General features: G+C 43.2%; 1 protein-coding gene across 2 annotated transcripts in view; it reads right to left on the reverse strand.

Annotated features, from left to right (window-relative positions):
- fancm (FA complementation group M) overlaps positions 1 to 27,938 on the reverse strand; it is a 129,988-nt gene that overhangs the window by 33,820 nt on the left and 68,230 nt on the right. For both annotated transcript variants that reach the window (XM_033027348.1, XM_033027349.1), the window contains exons 6-11: positions 24,645 to 24,777; positions 23,331 to 23,441; positions 10,023 to 10,121; positions 7,112 to 7,302; positions 3,797 to 4,003; positions 1,287 to 1,533 (exon numbers count right to left, since the gene is read on the reverse strand). In XM_033027348.1, the coding sequence (XP_032883239.1) occupies positions 1,287 to 1,533; positions 3,797 to 4,003; positions 7,112 to 7,302; positions 10,023 to 10,121; positions 23,331 to 23,441; positions 24,645 to 24,777 (988 nt within the window). The remainder of the gene's footprint in view (positions 1 to 1,286; positions 1,534 to 3,796; positions 4,004 to 7,111; positions 7,303 to 10,022; positions 10,122 to 23,330; positions 23,442 to 24,644; positions 24,778 to 27,938) is intronic.

Consider the following 27,938-nt stretch of genomic DNA (forward strand, 5'->3'; position numbering starts at 1 on the left):
ACCAGGTAGGTGACTAAGAAATAAAGTTTCCCCCTTCCCCACCCCCACATAGAAGACCTCCACTAACATTTTTTAACAGGACTTAAAATAAAATAAAATAAAAAAAGGTGTAGAGACGGACTGCGGGCAGGCTGCCATACACAGACGGCGCCCACTCCTGCACATCCAGACCCTTTAAAAGAAAAGACTGCTGCTGTTGCTCTCCTCTAACGGTTATCCCCCAAAGGTATCCAAGAGGGTATACTTGTTTTGGAAGGGAATGATTGATGTAATTGATTGAAAGATACAGCATGGAACCAGGCCCTTTGTCCCACCAAATCAGTGTCGACCATCGATCACACGTCCACATTAGTGTTATGTTTTCTTATCTTAACTTATGTTATCCCACTTTTGTAACCACTATCTTCTTTTTACAGAGAAATTTACAGAGGCCAATTAACCTACAAACCCACACGTCTTTGGGATGTGGGAGGAAACCAGAGCAACCTGGAGGAAAATCCACTCAGACAGCACCCGAGACCAGGATCTCTGGTGCTGTGAGGCAGCTGCTGAACCAGCTGCACCACTGTGGTGCCCTATGACCACAGGGGATTTCTGCACTCCTTGCCTGCTCTCCGTACCTTTCCTGGTGGTCACCCATCTACTTTTTGCCTGGATCTTCTGCCTGCACACACACATAGTGACCACCGCACTATAACTCCTATCTATGATGCTCATATATTCGCAAATGATCCTAAGGTTGTCCAGCAGTTCACTCAGTCGGGTAGGAGCTGCAGCTTAATGCACTTCCCACAGATGTAGAGCTCAGGGAATTTGTACGTTTCCCAGACTTTCCACATCCTGCAGGATGAGCATACCAATGCCACAACTGCCACCTCACTGCAAGGAAGTGTTATGTAAAAAAGCCAGATCTTACCACATCACCTTCCTCGCCACAGCTTCATGATCAAAAGCCATAGCTCAAAAACAAAAAAAGATATTGTATTCTGGAACATTAAATAAGGCAGCAGATTCCAGGCAGCTACATGTTTTGAAGTGGTGTGGTCACATGCTAAATTCCCTAATCCTTGAATAAACCTCAATGATGAAATCAATTTTAAACTTCCTACAACCTTACTCAAAAACATTATGTTTGTGGACAATAATTTTGATTTTAATTAAATGAGTCTCATAAAACCCAAAGGTCTATTGATTCCTGAATTCCAAATTTAAAAACAATAATTAAAACAGATTTACCTTTTAAGTATGGGTTAATCCACACACAAAGTAAACAAAGTGCCACCTACCTGTAGATTTGCTGTACCCAAATGATTCTGGAAGTAGAATACTCGGCTTTCTTCCATGCTTTGTTGCGTTCCTTGATACATTATTTGTTTCATACTCTCCAGTAGTTATGTACATCTTGTGCGCAGCAGGATTCAGACCATTGGGAACCATGCGTGGACTATTAGCGTAAAGGTGAAAGGTCTTGTTACCATTTCCTAGAATGGTTTTGTAAATGCTCCGCTTGGAACACTGACTTTGGTTGTAGGTCTGCAATTAGGTTTAAATGTCCATTAATCCAAAACAGCTTTTCAAATAATTAGGTAATTACTATTTGATCCTCACCGAAAAATACTTTTCCTTTAACTGTAACTTTTTTTATCGCATTTAAAACTTGAGCTCCATCGACAACATTTTCAAAAAGGTTTTGTCCCAATCAATAAATTATATTCTGGATTAATTTCCACCCAACCGTCCAACAGCCAATCTAAATAGTGTTGACAACCCTTATAGCAGCATTTAGCATCATTTAGAAATGTATTGCATCAAGAGATTATGTTAGATTGGAACGATTTGCAATCTACCAAATAAATCTGAAGGATAAAAGTAAAAAATATTCAAGCTTATTTCACAAAATCCTGATTGTGGTTTTGCTTCTTTATTTCAATATTTCTCCTATTTATATATCTCATCTTGCAGACTATGCAAACAAAATACCCCTATGTTTTTTGGGGATGTTGAGTTTATTTTTTAAACAAAATTATTTATAATGCACTTCAGAGCCCATTTTTTGTGAATTCCATGATCTTGTCGTCCTTGCCTTAGATGTTTTGCGATCACATGCATTGGATGGACAATTACATTTTGACTAGTTAATGTTGGATGAATGTTAAGAGTCGAATAGAATACCAATATAAATTAAATTGATATAATTAAAAATACAATAAAGTTCCAAAAGATGATTCCATACAGTGCATAAAACGTTAAATCCACACACACAATTATATTTTATCACCAATTATACATATTTTCACTGAAGTATATGAGAGCTAGCAATTTGCAGTCAACATCCATAAGGGAAAGATACGATGCTAATCTATTGCTGCTCCACCATACACTGCCCTCAAAACCATGAACATTTTAAATCTCATTGAAGGCAGACACTGATGATGAAATGTATCACTGTTTTCGATGCACCAGCTCAGCCTTCAGAGTAATATAAGGGAAAAGGCATTTGAAGTTATACATCACAAACATAACTCTAATTCTACCTGGATGTTGTAGCCCCTGGCCACTTACATGCTTCTGAATCCTGAGCAGGCACCTCAAAGGCACTGGAAAGTTACTGTCAATGTTCCAAATTCTTGGAAAGATATGTGAAATAATCATATACGTGTCCTATCCCTTCACCCTCCAGAGAAATGGCACCAGAATTAGAATTACACTCAGTCAACCAGGATGTACAGGTTAAATTGGTATCATGTCCAATATCAGACTCCTGGGACAGATCCTTAATTCTGAGCTCTATCATTGAAAGCTCTATCATGTTCAATGTCAGAACAGCTCTTAAAAGTATGTGCATAGCAATCTGTGGTGTGAATTTGTGGAATGGTCTGGAACAGGAGATAAAACTTAGCACAAGCATAATTCAGATTAAAAAGATGTACAAAAACACTTGTTTAAAAGGATATTGGGATGAGGATAGGTGATTGTGATATTTGTTATACTGATTGTATTGAGAAGGGTGATTATAGAGTGATGGGTTGTAAATATGACTAAGATACTGTATAGTATTTGCGGGTTTTTTCTTTTCTTTTTCTTTTTTTCTTTTTTGTATGGCTTTGTAAATATTTGATTAGTGTTCAAATGTAAATAATTTGGTGTACATATAGTGGCTGGTGTACATATGGTGTACATATAGCTGCTAAATTTGTATGAGATAATTACAAGCAGTTGGATAAGGGGTGGGAATTAATAAGCTTTGGCTTCTTCCTGCTCCTTTTCGGACACATATGATTTCATTTATTTATAGATATTGTTTATGACACTTTATAAATATTTGTGTTTTGTTTTTTTGTATGCTGTTTCACATTTGCTTATTATTCTTTTATTCTGTCCGAAATAAATAACTAATAAATAAATAAATAAATAAATAAAGGCTTTATTAGTCAGAAAGAGAAAATCATTTGTTTGATAAGCCTCTGAAGAAATACACCAACTCTTCAAACTCTTTGGAATCCTTAGCACATAACCTCTCCAAATAAAAGATGAGCATTCAGGGTGTTATTGAGGACCAAGTCTATGCCTCAGGAGCACAGGGAGGTCCTATGCAAGAGGCAGTAGTGGATCACGTCCCAAATCGTCTATCCACCCACCCCATCAGTCATCACCTGCCCCGTGTGTGAAAGAGTCTTCTATTCCTACTTATGCCTCATTAGCCACCTTAGAACCAACAGAAACCAGAGTGGAAGTCAGTCAGCCTAAATCCCATGGGATAATCAGCAAATATATAATAGCAGCACTGGAGACTCACCCGCTCTTCTCGTCCTTCAGCAAGAAGGACCACTATTCTGCCTTCTCGCTTCCGGCCTGTTCGGCCCATTCTTTGGACCATGCGAATAGGGCTCTTTTGAACATCAAAGCAAATAATGAGGTCAACTTCCCCAATGTCCAAACCTTCTTCACCCACGCACGTAGAAACCAAAACATTGTAACCACCTTCACGAAAGCACCTCATTACCTAGGAACAAATAAAGAACAAATAAAGAAATAAGAACATTTTAAAGCTGTGGTCTTCCCTATATAATCAACACTCTCCAATATCAAAATAAGACCATTACATTTGTGTTTTAGGTGGCTTTGTAAGATTTCATCTGGATTTTATTATGCAGATATCCTCATCATAGGAAGGGGAATAGAACAATTCCAAAATTTCTCCCTTTCCCCTTCCCGCATGTCCCCTTCCACCTATATTTCATCCTCTGGCTTCACAAGAAAAAAGTGGAGCCTTTGGCCAGGGTGAAGAAGCAATTTACTTGGATGTCGCCTAATTCAGTAAGTGTTAACAATAAGGAGAGTTAGACAAGTTTAGATTGTTTCGTATGGAGGAGAAACTGATGGACGACCAGAGAAAAATATATAACATAATGAGTGGCATCGATAAGGTAGAGTGACATAGTCTTTTTCCTCCAAGGAGGAAATGTCAAACGCTAGAGGGTATAGCTGTAAGGTAAGAGGGGGAAAGTTTAATGGAGATTAACGAGGCAAGTTTTTTTTTTAAACGGAGAGTGCAAGGTGCCCAAAATGGCCAATCAAGGGAAGCTATGAAAATAAATAGATATATGTTGAACAGGCATTTAGACAGACACATGGCCAAGCAGGGAATGGAGGGAATGAAGGGATTAAGGCAATGTGCAGGCAGATAGGCAATTTAAATTAGCATAATCGGCATTACAGGTATTGTGGACTGAATGGCTTGTTCCTGTATCGTGCTGTTCATTGTTCTATGCTCTATTTCATTAGAAGCAGGAAATGAGGCATATGCAGTTCTGGACTTTTATCAATAGAGACATAACAAGGAAACAGAGGGGTCATGCTGAACTTTGATAAAATGGTCATCTGGTCTAATGTGTTCAATTCTGGTCATCTCATTACAGGATGGATGTGGAAGAATTGGGGATGGTCCAAAGAAGATTTACTGTATCATGATGAATTATAGGATGAGTCACAAGGACAGACTGTAGAGGTTGGTTTGTTTTCTTTGAAGATGACCGAAAGAAGATGACAGAATTATAGAAAACGAGGCATGAACACAGTGGTTAGTGGAAGGCTGTCCCCATTGGTAGAAGAGCCAAGAACTAGAGATCACTGATACAAAATAAAGGAGAGGAAAATTTAAGAGAAATGCAAGTGATTTATTTTTCCTGATGGAATCAGAAATACATTGCCTGCAGGTATTGGGGATGAGGTGGGGGACTTTCATTACAACTGAGTAAGGAGATATGTCCCAAGCCACGCCATGCCATGGAGACGCAGCCAGGAAATAGAACTAACAAGTTGCTCTGGTAGAGAGCCAACACATAGAAAATTGCCGTAACAACCTCCTTCTATTTCATGATTCAAAGTGACATTGTAATCACTCGATGATTAAAGTATCAAATTCTTCATGCTCATTTATAAGAGATGTTTAATTAAATACTGCCATTAGTGGCATTTTTGAGACCAAGGATCAAGCATGACAGCATGGATTAAAAATCAGTTTAAAGGTAGAGAGCAAATAGTCATGGAAGGTAGAGTCATCAAGAATCCATGGTTAGAAGAACTTGGAATTAAGTTTAAGGTGAGAGGGAAAAGATGTGAAAGAGACCTGAGAGGCACTTTCTTCACGTCGAAGGTGGTGTGTATCTGGAATGTTCTGCCAGACAAAGCTGTGGAGGTGGGTGCAATAACTACATTTAAAAGACATCTACACAATAATAGATAGGAAAGGTTTAGAGGGATATGGGACATATGCAGGCAAATGGAACTACCTCATTTACAAAGATTGGTCGGCATGGACGACTTGGGCCAAAGGGCCAGTTTCCATGCTAGATTAATCTATGAGTCTTACGAGCTGTTTTTATTTCAAACTGGAGAATGGTAACATATACTTTGACATGGACTTGCAGGGTGAAAGTTCTGAATTTTAAGATGAAGAAAGTTTAAAGGCATGGTATAATGCGCAGTCAGTGCCAGAAGAAATTTAATACAAGGAGTACAAATCTAAAACTCTGGCGAAAGGAGAGACAATATAATCTATGGGGTATAAAATGTGTGCACAGGAACAGGTCCTGGGTGTCAATGTACTCAACCACCTTATTACGAATGCTGTAAATTACATGGCTTATTGAGAGAGTGGTTGATAAAGCATCTTAAATTTCTGAGATTCATAAATAGTTGGCATGGAGTTCAAGAGTAGCGAAGTGAAATTAAGGCTATGCAAAACTGGAGTATTGTATCCAAGAGTGCTTGCCACACTAAAGGAATGATAGGAGGATCCTAAAGGTGATGGGCAGCACAGTGGTAGAGTTGTTGCCTTACAGCTCCAGAGACCCGGGGTTGACCCTGACCACTGGTGCTGTCTGTATGGAGTTTATACGTTTCCCTGTGACCGCGTGGGTTTTCTCCGGGTGCTCTAGTTTCCACCCACATCCAGAGACGTACAGGCTGTTGGTTAATTGGCTTCTGTAAATTGTCCCTCGTGTGTAGGATAGTGCTAGTGTATGGGGTGATCGCTGGCTGGCGCAAACTGGTGGATCATAGGGCCTGTTTCCACACTGTATCTGTGAAGTCTAAAAGTAAAGTCTGAAGTCCAAAGAATAATTCCACAGAAGAGGGATTTCAACTGCAAGGTTAGACTGGAGAAGTTCAAAGTTCTTTTTCCTGGAGCAAAGATGGTTGTGAGGAGATAAGATAAAGAGGTTCACGGGCAGAGCTGGTTTAAAAGGAGAGCTGTTCCCATTAGCAGATAATTCAAAAAACAAGATGAATTGATTCAAAATTGAAAGATAAATAAGGGGCAACAAGAGGATATATTAACGCAGGATATAGTCCAGAGTGAATTAGTGCCCTTAAAAGGGAATAATGCAAGAATAAGCAATTTACAGGACTATGAGGAAAGAGGGAGGAAATGGAGTTAGACCACTGATGGGGATGCTTTTCTAAGAGCTGTTCTACACTTATGACCTCCTGTGATGGAAAACGTCTATAATTCTTACCTGCTTTGTTCAGAGCATCATTATTGCCGTAGTTTGTTTTAGCAATTAAATGCATAACTTCAAAAACTTTCCGATTCACAAATCCAAGTTACCTCAAGCTGCTCCTTCTGTGTAAACCCTTTGGTATTCTTTCCTGAAGCATGTCCAACAAATGTCATGGCTTTCACAAGAGGCTGATGTTTGCTGAGCATCTCAGCAATTTCTTGAACACTGTGCCGATATGAGGAGAAGATCATAACACGAGTACTTGAACCATCAACCTTTCCACCAGATGTGTTTGGACCTGGGGGAAAAAATTCAGAGACATGCTGATCACATGTTTCCACATAGTGAGGAATATGAAACTAACAAGCATGTTTTCAGAATAAGTGCTTGTTTATTTATGAGATTAGAAGATTTCTGTTCCACACAAAAGTCAGAATTATTTTAATTTTCTATTTACCACAGAAAGCTGGGGAGGCTGGGTCACGAATCTTTATACAAGACCAAGATGGAGAGTTTTTGGACTACATGGAAAATGGAGAATGGAAATGGTGTTGAGGCCAGCATTAGACCAGCTAGGACTGTGGGGCCAAATTGTGTTCAGTAATCCAAGTTTTCAACAAATCTTTCTATTCTTTAAATAGCTCCAATGATTTAGCCTCTACAACCCTAACTTGGAGAATTCCAGTGCTTCACGACCCACTGCAAGTAATTACTATGGGCCTTAGTTTCCAAAGCAGAGGTTTCCTCACCAACAGTTTCTGTGATCCATGTGATTCTGTAATATTCCATGTTATATATCCTGCATAATTATGCCTCACAGCTCCAGCACCCCCAATTTCAATTCTGATCTCTGTTGCAGTCAGTATGGAGTCTGCATATTCTTCCTGTGATGGCATGGCTTTCCTTCCCCACCCACCACTGGTTTCCTCTCCAAAATGTCAAAGATATACAGGTCATTGTTTAATTTAATACTACAACGTGTAGAGTGCAGCCAAATGTAGCATCTGGAGGTGGGTCACTGGTCCCAATGTGTGCACCCATTGACACTTCAGTCACTTGTCCTGCCCAATTCCTAAAGAGATCAAGCTGACCTCTCTCCTGTGGGGCCATCTACATAATGCATGATAAACTTCCCTGAACACACCTGACAAATTCTATTCTATCTAAGCCCTTGGCACTTCCAGTCTATATTGGGAAAGTTAAAATCTCCTACTATGACAACCCTATTAGTAGTCTTGCAGCTGTCTGGAACCTCCAGGCATATTTGCTCATACACTTCCCGTTGACTATTTGGCCGCCTACCGTATAGTTCTAAGAAGGTGATCACCACCCCTTTAATTTCTCAGATTCACACATGTTGATTTACTGGATGTTTCCTTTATAATTTCATCTCTGACTACTGTTGTGATGTTCGCAATCCCGCCTCTCCCTTAGCTACACTTCTAAAATGGTTATAACGTCTTAGTCTCTCGCAGGTACCTATTTTGCCCAGAATCCATCCACGTTACTTAACCATATAACCATATAACAATTACAGCATGGAAACAGGCCATCTCGACCCTTCTAGTCCGTGCCGAACACGTATTCTCCCCTAGTCCCATATACCTGCGCTCAGACCATAACCCTCCATTCCTTTCCCGTCCATATAACTATCCAATTTATTTTTAAATGATAAAAACGAACCTGCCTCCACCACCTTCGCTGGAAGCTCATTCCACACAGCCACCACTCTCTGAGTAAAGAAGTTCCCCCTCATGTTACCCCTAAACTTCTGGCCCTTAATTCTCAAGTCATGTCCCCTTTATTGTTAATCTTCTTGCAATAAAATAAATGCAATTAACCTAACCGTCTTTCCTTGCTCCCTGCCATGCTCATGTCTGTTCTGTGTATTGAACTTGCTGACATTGACTTCTGTATCGACTTCCAGCCTCTCTACTGCATTGGATCTCATCCCCCTGAAAATCTAGTTTAAATCCTCCTGAGTCACACTTGTAAACCTGCCCATCAGGATATTGGTCCCCTTCCAGTTCAGGTGCAACCAGTCCTTCTTGTATAGGTCACCTCTGCTCCAGACAAGATCCCAATGGTCCAAGACACTGAGTAACTGCCCCTTGCACCAATTCCTCCACAACACATTCATCTGACCTTCCCTCCAGTTACTACCCACACAAGCTCATGGTACTGGAGATTGCTAACTTGAGGTCCTGATTTTTAACCTTTTATCTAACTTCCTACAGTCACTCTGCAGGACCTCATCCATTTTCCTATTGTTGTCAGTTGTGCCAATATGCACAGCAACTTCTGGCTGCTCACCCTCTCCCTTAACAATGTTCTGGTCACTCGGATTCAGCCTGTAACCTGACACCAGAGAGGCAACACACCATTCTGGAATCTTGTATGCAGCCACAGAATTTCCTGTTCACTCCCCTCACTATCCAGTCTCCTAGCCCTGCCTGACTTCACCTTTCCCTCCTCTGCCTCAGAGCCAGGCTCGGTGCCACAGACATGACTGCTGCTGCTCTCCTGCAACAGTATTCCAAAGGGAATACTTGTTTTGAAAGAGATTGATCACAGGGGATTCATGCAATATCTGCAATTGGACTGTAGAAGCAAGTTACCAAAAATAGAGCTTACCTTATCTGGTTGTCACCCTCTGCTCTACCTCCTGACCCAAAACCTCAGCAATTACCGGCTCCATTAGTGCTTGCCTTTCTTTTAAACACTACTTGGAACCGTCACTCCTGGACACTCACAGCTGTTTTTTTAAATCTCTTGTGCTTCTCGTCCCCTCAGCAGCTCAAAGGCTAGTAAAACTGACCTGACTTGAAAATTGAATCCTATACAATATAGATCTAATTAAAATGCAATTACATTGTGACTCCAAAGATGTTAACATCGATACATTATCAATTCAATGATCTAGAAACACCCTGAACTATTTTTTTAAACTTGGGTAAAAAAGGGATTTGCTGAATTTTTTTACTTCACAACCAGCAACCGTGCCCAAATCCACATTACCTCCACATGCTGCCCGGGAATGGAAATGGTTCAATACAACTTCTTCAAGCTTTTGTAGCTTAGGGTGACTGTAGATGAGTTGTTTCTCATTTTCAGGACCTAAAATAAAACATGTTGCAAAACTAATGAATATTGAAAAAATAAATATATCCAAAGGCTGCAATGAACAACTCAGGGGTTTGAGTACTATCTGTGGGGAGGGGAGGTGGTGAGGAATTGTGATGTTTTGGGTTGAAACTCTACATCAGGGCTGAGAGTGAAGGGGGAAGTCAGCCAGCAAAAGGAAGAATGAGTTGGGTGGGGGGAATGGCATGACAAAAGCGAGTAGGTAATTGGTGAACCGATCAGAGACAAAGGGCCACAGACAGATCGAGCAAGGTCGAAGATGGGGTAGGTGCAACTGAGAGATGGAGGCAGGTGTAGGATAGGTTAAGGCAGACAAAAAGGGCAGATGGAGCAAAGGTAAGGGAAGGGGAGAGTGAAACTAGAGACAATGTTAAGTGAGAACACAAAAGATGGCAATGCTGGAATCTAATTAGTAGAGCAGATGATAATGGAAACCATTAAGGGAGTGGCGAAAGGCAGATGGAAGGGACTAAATGAATTAAAAATTTGTGGGTAGTCGACAGATGGAACCAAAAGAGGGAGGTGGACAAAAATGGTTGATGGGGGTTGAATCATGAGATATTTTCTCAGAATTAAAAAGTTATATTTCTATATATGTACCAAAATGATCAAAAGCAAACTGTGCACTGGTACCTATTGCGATCATCCACGTAGGTTGCCTAAATACCATCAAGTGTTTATGAAGGAATATAAACTGTCTATGAACTTCACAGGAGCCTACAAGTATAGAACAAACAGATGGCCCAAGCACTTTACCAGTTCTGAGATCTTTATTCTTTTTTAAATTAGTGCCTTAGGTTTTCATATGCGATGAGAAAGAGCACAGTGAATATGGGTACAATAAAGATAAATACATAAGTAGCTTTGCTTGCCTCCATATTTGGTACTCACATTTAATATTTTCTGGCTCCACCAATTTTTATCATTGTTAAGACTCATGAACTACATCTTCAGGGCCAAACAATTAGCACAACAGTAAAAAGAAATCAATGCTATTTCCTGCTCATTTCAAGATTCAAGAGAGTTTATCGTCATGTGTCCCAGATTTACACCATACATTATGAGACACTGTAATAAAAGGAATTCATCCGTCTTTAGCAGTCATTCAATCTTTCAGTTGGAGCATTATTGGGTTGTACTTTAACTCCGTTTATCAATGTTGCTTTTATAACAGTAGATTATCCATATTTCCTTTGAAATTTTCAATTGAATTAACCTTAACAGCTTTAGGCGACAGATAGTTTCAGAATTTCATTAGGCTTTTTAAGGAGAAGTTACTGAACTCTGAGCTCAAATTGCCTTTCAGATTCAAACATCAAAATTTAAGGTAGACAATAATGCTGGAGAAACTCAACGGGTGAGGCAGCATCTATGGAGCGAAGGAAATAGGCGACGTTTCGGGTCAAGACCCTTCTTCAGACTGATGTGAGGGTGGGGGGGACGGAAAGAAGAAAGGAAGAGGCGGAGACAGTGGGCTGAGGGAGAGCTGGGGAGGAGAAAGCAGGGACTACCTGAAATTGGAGGTCAATGTTCATACCGCTGGGGTGTAAACTGCCCAAGCGAAATATGAGGTACTGCTCCTCCAATTTACGGTGGGCCTCACTCTGGCCATGGAGGAGGCCCAGGACAGAAAGGTCAGATTCGGAATGGGAGGGGGAGTTGAAGTGCTGAGGCACCGGGAGATCAGGTTGGTTACACCGCTCGGTTCGCAATAACCAACCTGCATCAGAGAAAGTAGCTCTCTCCCTATCCCATTAAACCCTCTATATTCAAAAAATACATGTATTATTCAATTCTAGTATACTGTTGAATCTGTTCTACAACTTGTTGAAGGTGCATTGGCCCTTTCTTATATATGGTGCTAAAATTCTGACAAGTTCTTCAGAGGACTGGAGGGAAATGGTGGGATTGATTGGTTGCCGATTTGCAACATTTATGATTTTTTCATATAAAAGATAATAACCAAAATTTCCCTAAAAATATATCAAATATACTCTTCTGATATTAATTTAATTTGGCACTGGAATAGCCCTGTATTTTATGTTTATTATAGCTTCCGTGTTTCATATTCCTTGTTGATAAATGCTCATAAATTCTCTGCTCTCTCAGGAAAGGGTTGCTTATGACTCATTCTAAATATCTAAACACACATACTAGACCCCGAATGTCTGTACAATAAAAGGGATCACTTCACTGACAAGCTTGTCAATTTCAGATAGTGCATTAAGTCTAATTACACATAAAGACAATAGACAATAGACAATAGGTGCAGGAGTAGGCCATTCGGCCCTTCAAGCCAGCACCGCCATTCAATGTGATCATGATCCCCAATCAGTATCCTGTTCCTGCCTTCTCCCCATATCCCCTGACTCTGCTTATTTTAAGAGCCCTATCTAGCTCTCTCTTGAAAGTATCCAGGTATCCAGAGGACTGGCCTCCACTGCCCTCTGAGGCAGAGAATTCCACAGACTCACAACTCTGTGAGAATAAGTGTTTCCTCGTCTCCGTTCTAAATGACTTACCTCTTATTCATAAACTGTGGCCCCTGGTTCTGGACTCCCCCAACATCGGGAACATGTTTCCTGCCTCTAGCGTGTCCAAACCCTTAATAATCTTATATGTTTCAATAAGATTCCCTCTCATCCTTCTAAACTCCAGAGTATACAAGCCCAGCCGCTCCATTCTCTCAGCATATAACAGTCCCGCCATCCCAGGAATTAACCGTGTAAACCTATGCTACACTCCCTCAATAGCAAGAATGTTCTTTCTCAAATTAGGGGACCAAAACTGCACAATACTCCAGGTGTGGTCTCACTAGGGCCCGATACAACTGCAGAAGGACCTCTTTCCTCCTATACTCAACTCCTCTTGTTAGAATGGCCAACATGCCATTCGCTTTCTTCACTGCCTGCTGTACCAGCATGCTTACTTTCACTGACTGATGAACAAGGACCCCCAGATCCCATTGTACTTCCCCTTTTCCCAACTTGACACCATTTAGATAGTAATCTGCCTTCCTGTTTTTGCTACCAAAGTGGATAACCTCACATTTATCCGCATTAAACTGCATCTGCCATGCATCTGCCCACTCACCTGTCTAAGTCACCCTGCATTCTCATAGCATCCTCCTCACAGATCACACTGCCACCCAGCTTTGTGTCATCTGCAAATCTGCTAATGTTACTTTCAATCATTTGGATAGAAGTAAAAGGATTAGTCCAAGTCAGCATGGATTTATGAAAGGAAAATCATGCTTGACTAATCTTCTGGAATTTTTTGAGGATGTGACAAGCAAAATGGATGAAGGGGGGCCAGTGGGTGTAGTGTATCTAGACTTTCAGAAAGCCTTTGATAAGGTCCTGCATGGGAGACTGGTGACTAAAATTAGAGCACATGGTATTGGGGGTAGGGTGTCGACGTGGATAGAAAATTGGTTGTCAGACAGGAAGCGAAGAGTATGAGTGAACGGGTCCTTTTCAGAATGGCAGGCAGTGGTGAGTGGAGTGCCGCAAGGCTCGGTGTTGGGCCCGCAACTGTTTACCATATATATTAATGATTTGGAAGAGGGAATTAGGAGCAACACTAGCAAGTTTGCGGATGACACAAAGCTGGGTGGCAGTATGAACTGTGAAGAGGATATTAAGAGGTTGCAGGGTGACCTGGACAGGTTGAGTGTGTGGGCAGATGCGTGGCAGATGCAGTATAATATAGATAAATGTGAGGTTATCCACTTTGGTGGCAAAAATAAGCGGGCGGATTATTATCCCAATGGGCTCAGGTCAGGTAAGGAGGAGGTGCAGCGAGACCTGGGTGTCCTTGTACCGGTTACTGAAAGTTGGCGTGCAGGTACAGCAGGCAGTGAAGAAAGCTAATGGAATGTGGGCCTTCATAACAGGAGGATTTCAGTATTGGAGTAGAGAGGTTCTTCTGCAGTTGTATAGGGCTCTGGTAAGACCATATCTGACGTACTGTGTACAGTTTTGGTCTCCTAATTTGTGATTGAGGCAATGCAGCGTAGGTTCATGAGATTGATCCCTGGGATGTTGGGACTGTCATATGAGGAAAGATTGAAAAGACTAAGCTTGTATTCACTGGAGTTTAAAAGGATGAGGGGATATCTGATAGAAACATATAAAATTATAAAAGGACTGGACAAGCTAGATGCAGGAAAAATGTTCCCAATGTTGAGCGAGTCCAGAACCAGGGGCCAGTCTTAAAATAAAGGGGAGGCCATTTAAGACTGAGGTGAGAAAAAAACTTTTTCACCCAGAGAGTTGTGAATTTATGGAATTCCCTGCCACAGAGGGCACCGGAGGCCAAATCACTGGATGGATTTAAGAGAGAGTTAGATAGAGCTCTAGGGGCTGGTGGAATCAAGGGATGTGGGGAGAAGGGAGGCACGGGTTATTGATTTGGGACGATCAGCCATGATCACAATGAATGGCGGTGCTGGCTCGAAGGGCCGAATGGCCTCCTCCTGCACCTATTTTCTATGTTTCTAATCCCTTCATCTAAAACAATGTATATTGTAAATAGTTGCAGTCCCAGCACCAAGTCTTGCGGTACCCCACTAGTCACTGCCTGCCATTCCGAAAGGGACCTGTTAATCCCTACTCTTTGTTTCCTGTCTGCCAACCAATTTTCTATCCATGTCAGCACATTACTACCAATACCATGTGCCCTAATTTTGCCCACTAATCTCCTATGTGGGACCTTATCAAATGCTTTCTGAAAGTGCAGGTACACTACATCCATTGGCTCTCCCTGGTCCATTTTCCGAGTTATATCGTTAAAAAATTCCAGAAGATTAGTCAAGCATGATTTCCCCTTCGTAAATCTGTGCTGACTTGGACCGATCCTGTTACTGCTATCCAAATGTGCCACTATTTCATCTTTTATAATTGACTCCAGCATCTTCCCCACCACTGATATCAGGCTAACTGGTCTATAATTCCCTGTTTTCTCTCTTCCGCCTTTCTTAAAAAGTGGGATAACAGAAAGTGCTGGAAAAATCACAGCGGGTCAAGCGGAACATGAGATATGAGAAACTGTAGAAACAAGGAAATGCAGATGGTGGCATAATTTGATGGGAGAGGGGATAAATAGGTGAGAATGTAGGTGGAGCACAGGGGAGAGATGGGGGGTAGAACAGTTGCCGCTGCGGACGTCCAGATGTTCAGACAAGGTAAGTCCAGGTAAGTCCTGAATCGATGCCTCCCCACCAGAGACCGTGAATTCAAGTTTGTGTAGGCTGCAGGCCGGCAGTCGAAGATCTAAATTTTTATTTTATTTATTTATTTAACCTTTATTTAACCAGGAGAAGTCTCATTGAGATTAAAAATCTCTTTTACAAGAGAGTCCTGGCCAAGACAGGCAGCAGCACAGTTCCACAGTTACAGACAATAATTTAAAAACAACAGAGAACATATAAATAGAGTCACAGTCAGAACATCATCAAACAAAGCATGTACAGACAGAAGAGCCCGCTTCAACATCATTAAGAAGGGATTTAAATCTGTTTATAGAAACCAGCTCCTTAAGTTTCAGTTCATTCTGCAGCTGGTTCCATGCGAAGGAAGCAGCATAACTAAATGCCCTTTTCCCCAGTTCAGTACGGACTTTAGGTACAGTTAGTAAGAACAAGTCCTCAGAGCGGAGCTGATAAGTTCCTGTGCTTTTTCGAATTACATACTTCTGCAGGTATGAAGGAAGAACACCGAGGATAGTCTTATAAATAAGGATATGCCAATGATGGAGTCTGCGGGTGGACAGGGCAAACCATCCAACTTGAGCATACAAAGTGCAGTGGTGCGTGAGGGTTTTAAAATTAGTAACAAATCTCAGTGCTCCGTGGTAGACCGTGTCCAAAGACTGTAGGCATTTTGAAGATGCATTCATATATAAAACATCACCATAGTCCAACACAGACATAAACGTTGCAGCAACAAGTCTTTTTTTGGCTTCAAAAGAAAAACAAGATTTGTTTCTAAAGTAAAAACCTAATTTTAGCTTTAGTTTTTTCACAAGTTGCTGGATATGAGGTTTAAAAGAGAGAGAATCGTCAATTATAATTCCCAGATATTTATATTGAGACACAGATTCAACCACAGAGCCCTGCAAAGTGGTGATAGGAGGGAGGTCCGAGGGCTTTGATTTAGCTTTAGTGAACAGCATGAGCTTTGTCTTGTCAGCATTTAAAACAAGTTTTAAATCACACAGGTTACGTTGCACAGTGTTAAAAGCAGTTTGGAGCTGACAGAGAGCCTGATTTGGGGTAGACGTAGAGCAATATATCACTGTGTCGTCAGCATAAAAGTGAAAATTTGCGTTCGGAGCTTTATGATCTAGACTATTAATATAAATAGTAAATAATAAAGGTCCTAGAACCGATCCCTGTGGCACACCCTTGGATACATTAAGAGAGCTAGAAGTAATACCTTCTGCTCGCACACACTGGGATCTGCCTGATAGATAGTTTTTAAACCAACAGACAATTTGGTGACAGACAAACTGACAGACAACAAACCGATGCTGCATAGTCTTTGTAACAATAAGGCATGATCCACAGTATTGAAAGCCTTTGATAGGTCAACGAAAAGGGCTGCACAGTGTTGCTTATTGTCTAAAAATTCAATAAAATCATTTACTACTTTTAAAGCAGCTGTTGACGTACTATATTTTTTCCTAAAACCAGATTGAAATTCAGATAAAATACTGTTAGTTGATAAAAAAAGTCCTTCAGTTGTTGGTTTACAATGGATTCCAGCACCTTAATTAAAACAGATAGTTTGGAGATGGGCCTATAGTTGTTTAGCACAGTGGGGTCCCCCCCTTTTAACAGTGGGAGAACAAAGGCAGATTTCCAAATAAGGGGAATTTCGTTTGTCTCCAGGGATAGATTAAAAAGATAAGTCAGAGGCAATGCAATAAAATCAGCGGCTAACTTTAGGAAGTATGGCTCAAGGTTGTCTGGACCTGCCGATTTTTTTGTGTCTAAACATCTCAGGGCCTTATGCACCTCTGAAAGTGTAATGGGGCTATTTCACGGGGCGACTTGATGCAAGAGTTAACCAGAGTTTAACATCGTGGGAACCTCGTGCGATAACAGTACGGCATTCGTGGACCACCGTGGACCACCGTGGCGCTAACGGCAGGTAATCGTGTAACTTGGTGACTCGGGAGAAAATTCAAGCAAGTTTGAATTTCTCCAAGAGTGACTTGTACACTTGTGGTTGAGCATTGCAACATTATATGAACGTAGTGGCCAGTGCGATATCCGTGCGATATCCGTAATAACTCTTGCGGTTACCGTGGGAACTCCTGCGAACGGTAAACCCGGAAGCTGGACAGAGGGGACAGAAGGTGAGTAAAAATTGTCTTCTGTGGGACTGAATTTAAAAAATAAAGATTTGCATCCGCATATGGACATCAACTTATTCATGAGTTATGTTAATGAGATTCAAGAATCTTTAAAAGGGACTTTACTGAAAGGTCCCGCGTTTTTAGGGTCCGTGAGAAAATTTTCACATGTACATCTTTGAGAGATACAGCTCGGAGTCCTCGCCGACTAGCGATTGATGCCTTTCCGAAGCAGGGTCCGGAACGCTACCAATCAATGTTCTCCAGAGACCCGTGTAAGGAGTGAACTGCACATGCTGGTTTAAATCAAAGACAGACACAAAAAGCTGGAGTAACTCAGCGAGTCAAGCAGCATCTCTGGAGAAAAATAGGTGATGTTTCGGGACGAGACACATCTTCAGACTCAATTCCCCCCCCCCCCCCCCCCCCAACTCCCACCCACACACACAAATGCTGGAGAAACTCAGCGGGTGCAGCAGTATCTATGGAACGAAGGAAATAGGCAACGTTTCGGCCCGAGAAGTTGCCTATTTCTTGTGCATGTGTCGGAAGGAACTGCAGATGCCGGTTTAAAGAGAATGCTGGAGTAACTCGACGACAGGCAGCATCTCTGGGGAGAAGGAATGGGTGACATTTCGGGTCGAGACCCTTCTGATATGCTGCTTGTCCCGCTGAGCTACATGTTGTGTCTATCTTCGTTTTAATCCAGCATCTGCAGTTCCTTCCTGGCCGAACCCGATTGAAAGATGAGAGGCTGGGCGATAGAGCACTAGGTGTGACAAGGATCAGGCTTCAGTAAGCAAAGTAAAGAGAGGTGGTAACGTTATGGAAATGAAGCGGGTAATCCGAGTGATGGCGAGACGGTATCCTCTAATGTGTCGGGAAGAACTGTAGATGTTGGTTTGCGCCGATGATAGACACAGTAATACTGGAGACACACATAAAATACTGGACGGGCAGCATCTGGATAAAAGGAATGGGTGACGTTTCGGGACGAGACTCTGAAGAAGGGTCTCGAATCGAAATGTCACACATTCCTTCTCTCCAGAGATGCTGCCCGTCCCGCTGTGTTACTCCAGCATTTCGTGTCTATCTTCTGTATGCTCTGTGATGGTCATCTCTGAGTCAAGTGGCAACTCTGGTCTGTAGACACGAGGAACTGCAGATGCAGGAATCACGAGCAAAACACAGAGCGTTGGACGAGCCTGACCCTTTGAGTTCCTCCATCACTTTGTGTTGAAGTCAGGTCTGGACATTGCTTGGCTCAGTCTCAGGCGCCGGCTAACTAGGAAGGTCGAGTCAAAGTCCAGCACTAACACTCAAGAAATAACGTTTGCGGCCTGATGTTCCCAATATTTAATTGAAATCATTAATAAAGTAAATAAATAGATACCGGTCTAATCAGTATCTACGGGATTGGACAGGCTAGATGCAGGAAGAATGTTCCCGATGTTGGGGGAGTCCAGAACCAGGGTCCCAGTTTTACAGTCTACCGTGGGAACTCTTTAACTCAGTAAAGTAAAGTAGCCTTTATTGTCATATCAGCGCACAGGCAGCAGTTGATTGTTGCTCTATTCAGTTTCCCAGGGGGTCGGGACGGGACTGGAGTTGGGAGGGAAAGGTGGGGGAGAGGAGGGGGAGACAGATGGGGGTGTCTTCATTTACTGGCGGCGGGTGTCTGTCACTGAAACAGGCAGGTGAGATTTCACATCCACCTTGTGTGTGCCTCTCTCTCTCTCTCCCTCCCTCCCTCTTACACAGGCTGAGAGACTCTGCCTCTGCGAGTGTACGTCTCTTTCTCCCCCTCTCCCACACACAGTAAGACCAAGGTACTGTGCTCAGTCCATCTGTGTCTCCCACATACACAGTAAAACATGTCTCCAAATGAGCCAATTCAACCAAGGGAGGATATTTATAGGGTGTGAAAAAAAAATGACATCATTTGTGCCACGTGATGATTTGACAACACTTCACAATGTTCATTCAAGATTTAACGGGAAAGCTCGGGAGACGGACAAGTCACTCGCACAAATAACAGAAATGCCGAGTACCGTGGGAACTCTTTATCTACCCCCCCGTTATATCGTGTGATATCGTGCTAGACCACGACCACTTCACTCTGGTTACATCTTGCGTCAAGTCGCCCCGTGAAAAAGCCGCATAACAGCGTCAAAAGTAAAGGCTTGTCCCTCAAAAAAACAACTACTTTCAGAGCAATCAGAGGAGCCTTGAGCTGTGTTTTGTTAAAAAAGTGAACCAGGCAATGAAATGCTCATTAAAACAACCAAGTATGTCAGCCTTTTCATAAATTTGGGTAGAGTCTTTGACAATGCATGGAGGTAGCTCAATAACATTTTTATTTCCAGTTATTGATTTAATGGTTTTCCAGAATTTCAACGGATTGTTTAGGTTATTTGAAGTTTCAGTAAGGAAATGATCAGCTTTGGCTTTTCTAATTGCAACTGTGCTTGCATTTCGCAGCTGCCTAAAGAGCAACCAGTCTGATCCAAGACCAGTACTCCTGGCTTTAGACCATGCCACATTGCGCTCATGGAGTAAAATGGATGGAGAGCGAGAGAGGGAGGGAGAGAGAGGGGGGAGGGAGGGGGGAGGGAGGGAGGGAGGGAGGGAGGGAGGGAGGGAGGGAGGGAGGGAGGGAGGGAGGGAGGGAGGGAGGGAGGGAGGGAGGGAGGGAGGGAGGGAGGAAGAGTGGGAGGGAGAGAGAGCAGAGACTGAGACACATAAGAGCAGGTTGAAAAAACGAAGACAACGAAAGCTGTTGGAGGCAACGAAAGCTGCCTTGCATAACACTCTACAAGTGAGCAACAGAATCAGGCAGATAAGGTGCAGTTACATAGATCTGTTTTGCCTTGTTCTTTTAGCAAGCAGGAAGCATTTTGAAAATTTCAAGAAATACCATCAAATTCCAGGAAATTTGGGATTCTATTCCAGAAATTTTTTTTTTGAGGTGTGGAAGTACTGACTGGATCTCCTTGTTGCTAACCATTTTAACTCCTCCTCCCATTTCCATACTGAGCACGCCATAGTTACTGCCAGATTGACGCCACATGCAAACTGGAAGAACAGCACCTCATATATTCCGCATGGGTAGCTTACAGCCCAATGGTATAAACATTGAATTCTTCAATTTTAAGTAACTAAACCCCTTCCCCACTTCTTCCCCACCTCCCTTTCTTCCGCCATCATCCCTCCCCTGTGCCCCACCCGCTCACCTATTTCTCCCCTCTCGTTCCACCTATATTCATTCATCTAGCTTCTCAATTCGCAACTCTTCAATCCTTTCTCACCTGTATGCACCTATTACTTATCAGACATTGTCCTGTCCCTCCTCCCTTTCAGGTTTCTTTCCCTCCTTCTCCCCTACAATCAGTCTGAAGAAGGGTCCCAACCCGAAACATCGCCTAAGGATGCTGCCTTACCCGCCGAGTCACTCCAACACTGTATCTTTTTGTATGAGAAACAGTAACTGTTTTATGTCTGCGAGCCTTTCCATTTGGGGTCTCTTTCCGTTGAGGATCCCAGATCCGAAACGCTAATTATTTCACTTTCCACAAGTGCTGCCTGATCATGTGCATTTTCCATTCATATTTCACACATCTAGCCATTGCAGTTTTTCTAATATTCAAATCTAATCAGGTGTTGATGACACAATACAAACAAGAGCAACATGTTCTCCTGCTGTCCTTGGCAGCGTTTATTCCCATGTCAGTATCATTAACTAAATTTGATCTAATTTGCTGTTTTGAGAGCTTGCACATATGCCAGTATGATAATAATAACAATTACAATTGAGAAATTACACGTTACATAGGAAATGCTTAAAAGTCAGTCTTTGATCATAAATAGACGTTTCTTCCTTACGATGTTCATATGTCCCCTAATGAATTTCTGTGGATTGTCAACTTGTCGTGGTGGAGAAGCTTGTGTGGACCTGAGATCCGGAGAGCGATGCCGTCTGGAGCTATGCTCCTGGTAGGGCCACCCATGGCGGTACGGTCGAGGGGGAGGTCTCTGACAAAGAGCAATCCAACCAAGACCTCAACTGTGGAACAGGCGGAGGACGATGGCTGACCTTAGTGGAGCGTCACAACAGCTGGGAAGGTGGATGAAGGCTGCAGCAGAAAAGGGTCTCCGGTCGTCTTGGACTTCATGCCACCGGATCCTGACCCAGATCTGTCAAGGACCATGGGGTGGCTGCCTGTGCACCAGTCTCCCCACGTTAAACAAAGTCACGCACAGGCGTCCTCCATATAGCGCCCTGGAGGGGTGAAGGAAAACACCAAATGCAAACTTGTGACTATTACCTTATTCAGGAAAGGTGAAGACTGGATCCGGTGGAATATGCTGAGGAGACCATCATTTAGCGGTCCAACGGGAAGGATGATGGACCCAGCACAGCGTCGTGGAGCGCAATTAAGGCACAATGTTCATGTAGAATACTGGTGGCCATCCACTGCATCCTGACCTATCACGCTTGAGTATGTCTTGCCCCTGGATCCAGAGTGAGGCTGACGATTTGCGCAACTCTCCCTCACTTTAATCCAAGGAAAATGCAAGTCATGACTTCAGGACCTGTACCACTCAAATGGGCGAAGCAAGATCACCACAGGTGCGCGTGAAGCTGAGAAGAAGCGCACCGCAGAAGCTCAGAGGAAACGCACAGCACGCAAGGCTCGAGCCACTTCAACTTCTACTGCAGCACCCACCCAACTGTGTCCCATATGCGGGCGAGCCTTCCGGCACCGGAACGGCCTCACCAGTCAATAGTCAGATTTATTCGTCACATACACAATGAAGTGCAGTGAAATGAACTTGCCAGCATCGGTACAATAATAAGAACACACAATATATAATAAAAAATGTAATAAACATCCACCACAGCATTCATCACTGTGGGGGAAGGCACAAAGTTCACTCAGTCCGCCTCCATTTTTCCCCCGTGGTCGGGACCATAAACCTCCACAGTCGCCGCTGCGGACGGCCAGATGTACAGGCAAGGTAAGTCCTGAATCGGTGCTTCCCTAACGGAGACCGCGGCTTGAAGATGACGTAGGCCGCAGGCCGGCGGTCGGAGCTCTTCTCCAGGGATTCCCGGCGAGGGATCCCGCTCCGGATGGTAAGTAAGTAAGCCCCCGCTGCGCCCGCGGCTTCAATCTGTTGTAGGCCGCGGGCTGGCAGTCGGAGCTCTTCTCCTCCGCGGCCCCCAACGAGGGATCCCAGGCTCCGGACGCCGCGCCAGCTGAAATCTCCGCTTCAGGCTGCCGCGGGCCAGCGATCGGAGCATTCCCCTCTGGCGACCCCTGGCGAGGGCTCGCCCGCTCTGCGATGAAAAATTCACGCTGTGCCCGCTGCTGAAGCTCCGGGCCCGTCTCCGGGAAAGGCCGCACCAATCCTTGGTGTTAGGCCACGACGGAGGCAACATGGAAAAAGTCGCCTCTCGGTGGAGGAGGCGACCGAAAGCGGTTCCCCCATTACCCCCTCCCCCCCAAGCAAGACACACCGAGAGACATTAAAACAAACATTTGGACATACTAAAATAAACAAAAAAAGTAGAAGTGACTAACACGCTGCTGGCAGGGCAACCGTCTTGCAGTGTCCACACCTCCGGACCCACAAACAAAACAGTGAGGTCATGGTCTTCTTCAACTACGAAGGACGAACAACAACAATGAATTTCTGTGATGAAATGAAGGATAACTGGTACTTTTTCTTTTCCACATATTTAAAGTGTTTTCATTTGACTGTTATTTGATTAACCTTATATGATGAATGTATAATGAATAGAGTAAAATTAACGGGTACCCTTTTGAGATGTTAAAAGAGTTCTTCCACTTGAGAACGTGGCTTTCAGCTTCTCGTACATCTCCATGAAAACAGCATTCCTGCAAAGTTCATTGCATACTCGTGTCATTCCTGCACAAAAGCAGAGTTTGTTTTGTTATAAAATTTAAGAAATATTGTTTTACAAAAGATACTTCGAAATGTCCACAAAATATACTAAATCTGGAGCCTCTGTTGAAGAGGTTATTGTGACACCACAGGTAAGAAAACAATAATAATAATAATAATAATAATAATAATAATAATAATAATAATAATAATAATAATAATAATAATAATAATAATAATAATAAAAAACTTTATTACGGACTCGAGGTCCAGACAAGGGGCAACATTACATTAAAAAAAAATTAATAATAATAAAAAAAATGCATTGCATGTTAAATATCATAAAGTACATATAAAATCTTAGTATATCACATAAAAGCATCATAAATTATATATTATTTAAAACACAATACATAAGTTAAAAATCTAGATTTAAAAGAATGATCAATGCCCTACGAGACAACGATACCAGTGTCTCCACAGCTGGGATTTGTAGCGTGTAGTGCTAACCCTTATGTTTGACAAAGCCACAATAATTACATTTTTAGAGTCATTTATCCTGCAAATGAATTTATACATGTGATGTCTTAGGATAGCTTCTAAAGTACTGACTCCTGCAGCCACAAACATATTCCTGGCACTACACCATCTAGGTTTCTTTAGCAGTGTTCTCATGGCATCGTTATATGCCACCTTTAGTCTTTGCAAACTTGTCTTTCCATAGTTCGACCACAGGTGCGCAGTGTAGAGTGGTGTGCAGTATGCTCTAAATAGCGACATCTTCACCACATCTGCACACGCACCATAGTATTCTTAGTATCATAATGTGTAATGTGCCATTCAATAGTGCAGACAATCATTCCCTCAAAACATTACGGTAAATTTCTCAGTATGACCATTCCAAATATTATTCAGCCATGTTTTCTGAGAATGATAAAACTTAAGTGTTTCTAGTGAATGATTCTGTAAATAGAAAATAGAAAGATAATTTCATCCCTAAATTCAATAGTGTTGTATAGAACTAACCGATTAGCCAATTCCAATTATATAGGTTCTATTTAAAAGATAAAGTAGAATTTACAGTTAGAGGTTTCACCACAGCTAATGGAGGATACTCTACTACATAAGAAATGCAATGCATATCAATTGAGTATATTACTATGTAGACAATAACACAGATGTGGTCCTATACTTCAATATACAGAGTTCATTTCACTATGATCTTACCTTTGGACCCATCCATAATGCCTTCGAGGTAGGCATATAAAGAGCGCATTCCCATTTGTAATAAAAGTTCATATCCATGGTAAAGACTAATACAAAGAGCATAATCTCCTTCTGCCATACCTCGTTGAACACCCTGGTTAAAAAATGTAATGAGAAAAAAAGTCAGCTGGGTGACTATTGAAGATGCCAATTCGTAATAGTAAATTTCACCTTTAATTTCTGGTATAAATATGGTGATGTTTTTAATATTCTTTTGAGAGAAATTGTTCAATTAGCTGTGGCCACATGTATTATTTGCTCAAGATTCCAGCATCTGCAGCCTCTGTGTCTCCTTATAATCTTTCTTGTAAGCGTTTTCACATTCAGTCTTTGTGGATTTCATACCAGTTTCACTATTTAAGCAAAGCATGTTTCTTATGTTTTTTCGAGACGCAAGACCTAGTAGAAGACCAGTTGGTCCTCTAAACCTGCTTCACCTTCAAGATCAAGATAATCTGTTATTTTCCGGCACAAGCCTTCCTTGTTTCCCTCAATATTCAGAAATCCATCACTCTGTTGTGAAAGGACCATATAACCATACAACAATTACAGCACGGAAACAGGCCATCTCGGCCCTTCTAGTCCGTGCCAAACACTTACTCTCACCTAGTCCCATCTACCTGCACTCAGACCATAACCCTCCATTCCTTTCCCGCCATATACCTATCCAATTTATTTTTAAATGATAAAATCGAACCCATCTCCACCACTTCCACTGGATGCTCATTCCACACAGCTATCACTGAGTAAAGAAGCTCACCCTCATGTTACCCCTAAACTTTTGTCCCTTAATTCTCAAATCATGTCCTCTTGCGGTGGGGTGGTAGGTGAAGATCAAGGGGACCTGTTCAGGAGTTGCGGTCCACATTATAATTTAGTTGCATCTTCTTTCCATAGTAGCATACGTGGTTGCATTTATTGAATTATATTCAGAAGCCTGGAGTATTGATCCAGATAGGAGTACTAGCACAGAGATAGGGAAACTTGGGATTCAAATAAACAATGCTGGAATGAGAAGCCAGTGGTATCTGAAACTTTCAAATTAAAAAAAATAATCCTTTAAGCATTAGAATATAAGAATTAGGAACCAGTGTAGCCCATATAGCCCCCGAGACTGCTTTGCATTCACTAAGGACAAGGCTGATCTGATTTTGGTCTCAACAGCATGATGTAGCATGAAATGAATTTCTGTGGCAGTTAGATTTAAAATGAATAGACTAAGTGCAGTCCCGTTGGGTCTGCTCCCCCAACGCAATATTCCACCACTCACCCGTTCCCTCAACGCAACCCGTTCCCCCAACGCAATATTCCACCGCACATGCATTGCCCCCAACTGCGCAGGAGCAGCTCATTTCCCCTCATCCCCCAGCACTCCCTCCCCCTCTTCTTTCCCCTCCCTCTCCTTTCCCCTATCCTCAGTCACTCCCTCCCTCCATAACTCCTCTCCCCTCCCTACCCCCTCCTATCCCCCACCTCCCCCACTCCTCACCTCCCCCTATCCCCCCACTATCCCTTCACACCTCCCGCACTGCCCTCCTCTCCCTCTATTCCCCACTCCCTACCTCCCTCACTCTCCCCCCCTCTCCCTCTATTCTCCCTCCTCCCCCACTTGCCCCCCTCACCCTCCCTACCCCCTCCTCTCCCTTAATCCCCTCCACTCTCCCTCCTTACCGTCCCAGGATGTTTCCCCTCTCCTCCTCCCCTCCTCCCCTCCCCAATCCCTCCCTCACCATTCCATCCCTCTCCTTCCCCTACCCTCAGTCACTCCCTCCCTCCCTCCATAACTCCTCTCCCCTCCCTACCCCCCTCCTATCCATTTATCCCCCATCTCCCCCACTCCTCGCATACCCATTATCCTCCCCCACTATACCTCTGCACCTCCCCCACTGCCCTCCTCTCCCTCTATTCCCCACTCCCTAGCTCCCCCACTCCCCCCCCTCCTCTACCTCTATTCCCCCTTTCTTCCCCCACCAGACATTAGACAAGGAAAAAACTGAAAAATGAGGAAGGGATAGATTTCCCTGCGGATTTTTTAATTTGGGAAGGCCCCGCCGCGGCGAGACCCCACCGCCGTGGACTCGATGCCTCCTGGATCACCGCGTAGAACCCCGGCCGGGGCCTCATGTGTAGAAGCCCAGGTCGGATGAAGCGGCCGATGGTGCCCGCGGCTGGGCACCTCGGCGGCCGTGAAGTGGACTCTGCTACTCGCCCGCTCGGCACCACGGAGGCGCCCGCAGACGCAGCTCCAGCCAGTGGAGCTTGATTGGCCTGTCCCACTTAGGCGATTTTTCAGCGGATTGCCGGCGACTGTCGGAGTGGAACACACAGACAGACAGACAGACAGACAGACAGACAGACAGACAGACAGACAGACAGACAGACAGACAGACAGACAGACAGACAGACAGACACAAACACCATTTAACATTACCGGTCGGTTATCCTTGGTTCTGAAAACTACTGCTTTCTTTTTTTTCCCAATGAAATTCACCGGTCAGCACCGGCTACAACCTATGAGAACTTCCAAGAACCTTCAACCTCCTGGCAACCCATTAGGACCTCCTGGCGACCCAGCTCCGGCTCGGGAATTCTCGCTACTCTCCATGGCGGCTTCATTCTAGTTTGCCGCTAATTTCGCAACATAGAAACATAGAAAATAGGTGCAGGAGTAGGCCATTCGGCCCTTCAAGTCTGTACCGCCATTCAATATGTTCATGGCTGATCATCCAACTCAGTATCCTGTACCTGCCTTCTCTCCATACCCCCTGATCCCTTTTGCCACAAGGGCCACATCTGACTCCCTCTAAAATATAGCCAATGAACTGGCCTCAACTACCTTCTGTGGCAGAGAATTCCACAGATACACCACTCTCTGTGTGAAAAATGTTTTTCTCATCTCAGTCCCAAAAGACTTTCCCCTTATCCTTAAACTGTAAGCCCTTGTTCTGGACTTCCCCAACATCGGGAACAATCTTCCTGCATCTAGCCTGTCTAACTCCTTAAGAATTTTGTACGTTTCAATAAGATCCCCCCTCAATCTTCTAAATTCTAGCGAATACAAGCGAGTACAAGCCGAGTACAAGCAGCGTGTTGAAAAATTCACGGCGACCATAATCAGGCCGTGACTAGTTCCCAGAATGCGGCAACTCCTCACGACCATGAAGGCGACTCCCCGGCAACCACCCGTGAACATGTGGCGACTGCATAGTCTCCTGCAGTCGCCTAAGTGGGACAGGCCCATTAGTGATGCTCACT

This window comes from Amblyraja radiata, chromosome 9, assembly GCF_010909765.2.
Source record: "Amblyraja radiata isolate CabotCenter1 chromosome 9, sAmbRad1.1.pri, whole genome shotgun sequence".
NCBI classification, from domain to species: domain Eukaryota; kingdom Metazoa; phylum Chordata; class Chondrichthyes; order Rajiformes; family Rajidae; genus Amblyraja; species Amblyraja radiata.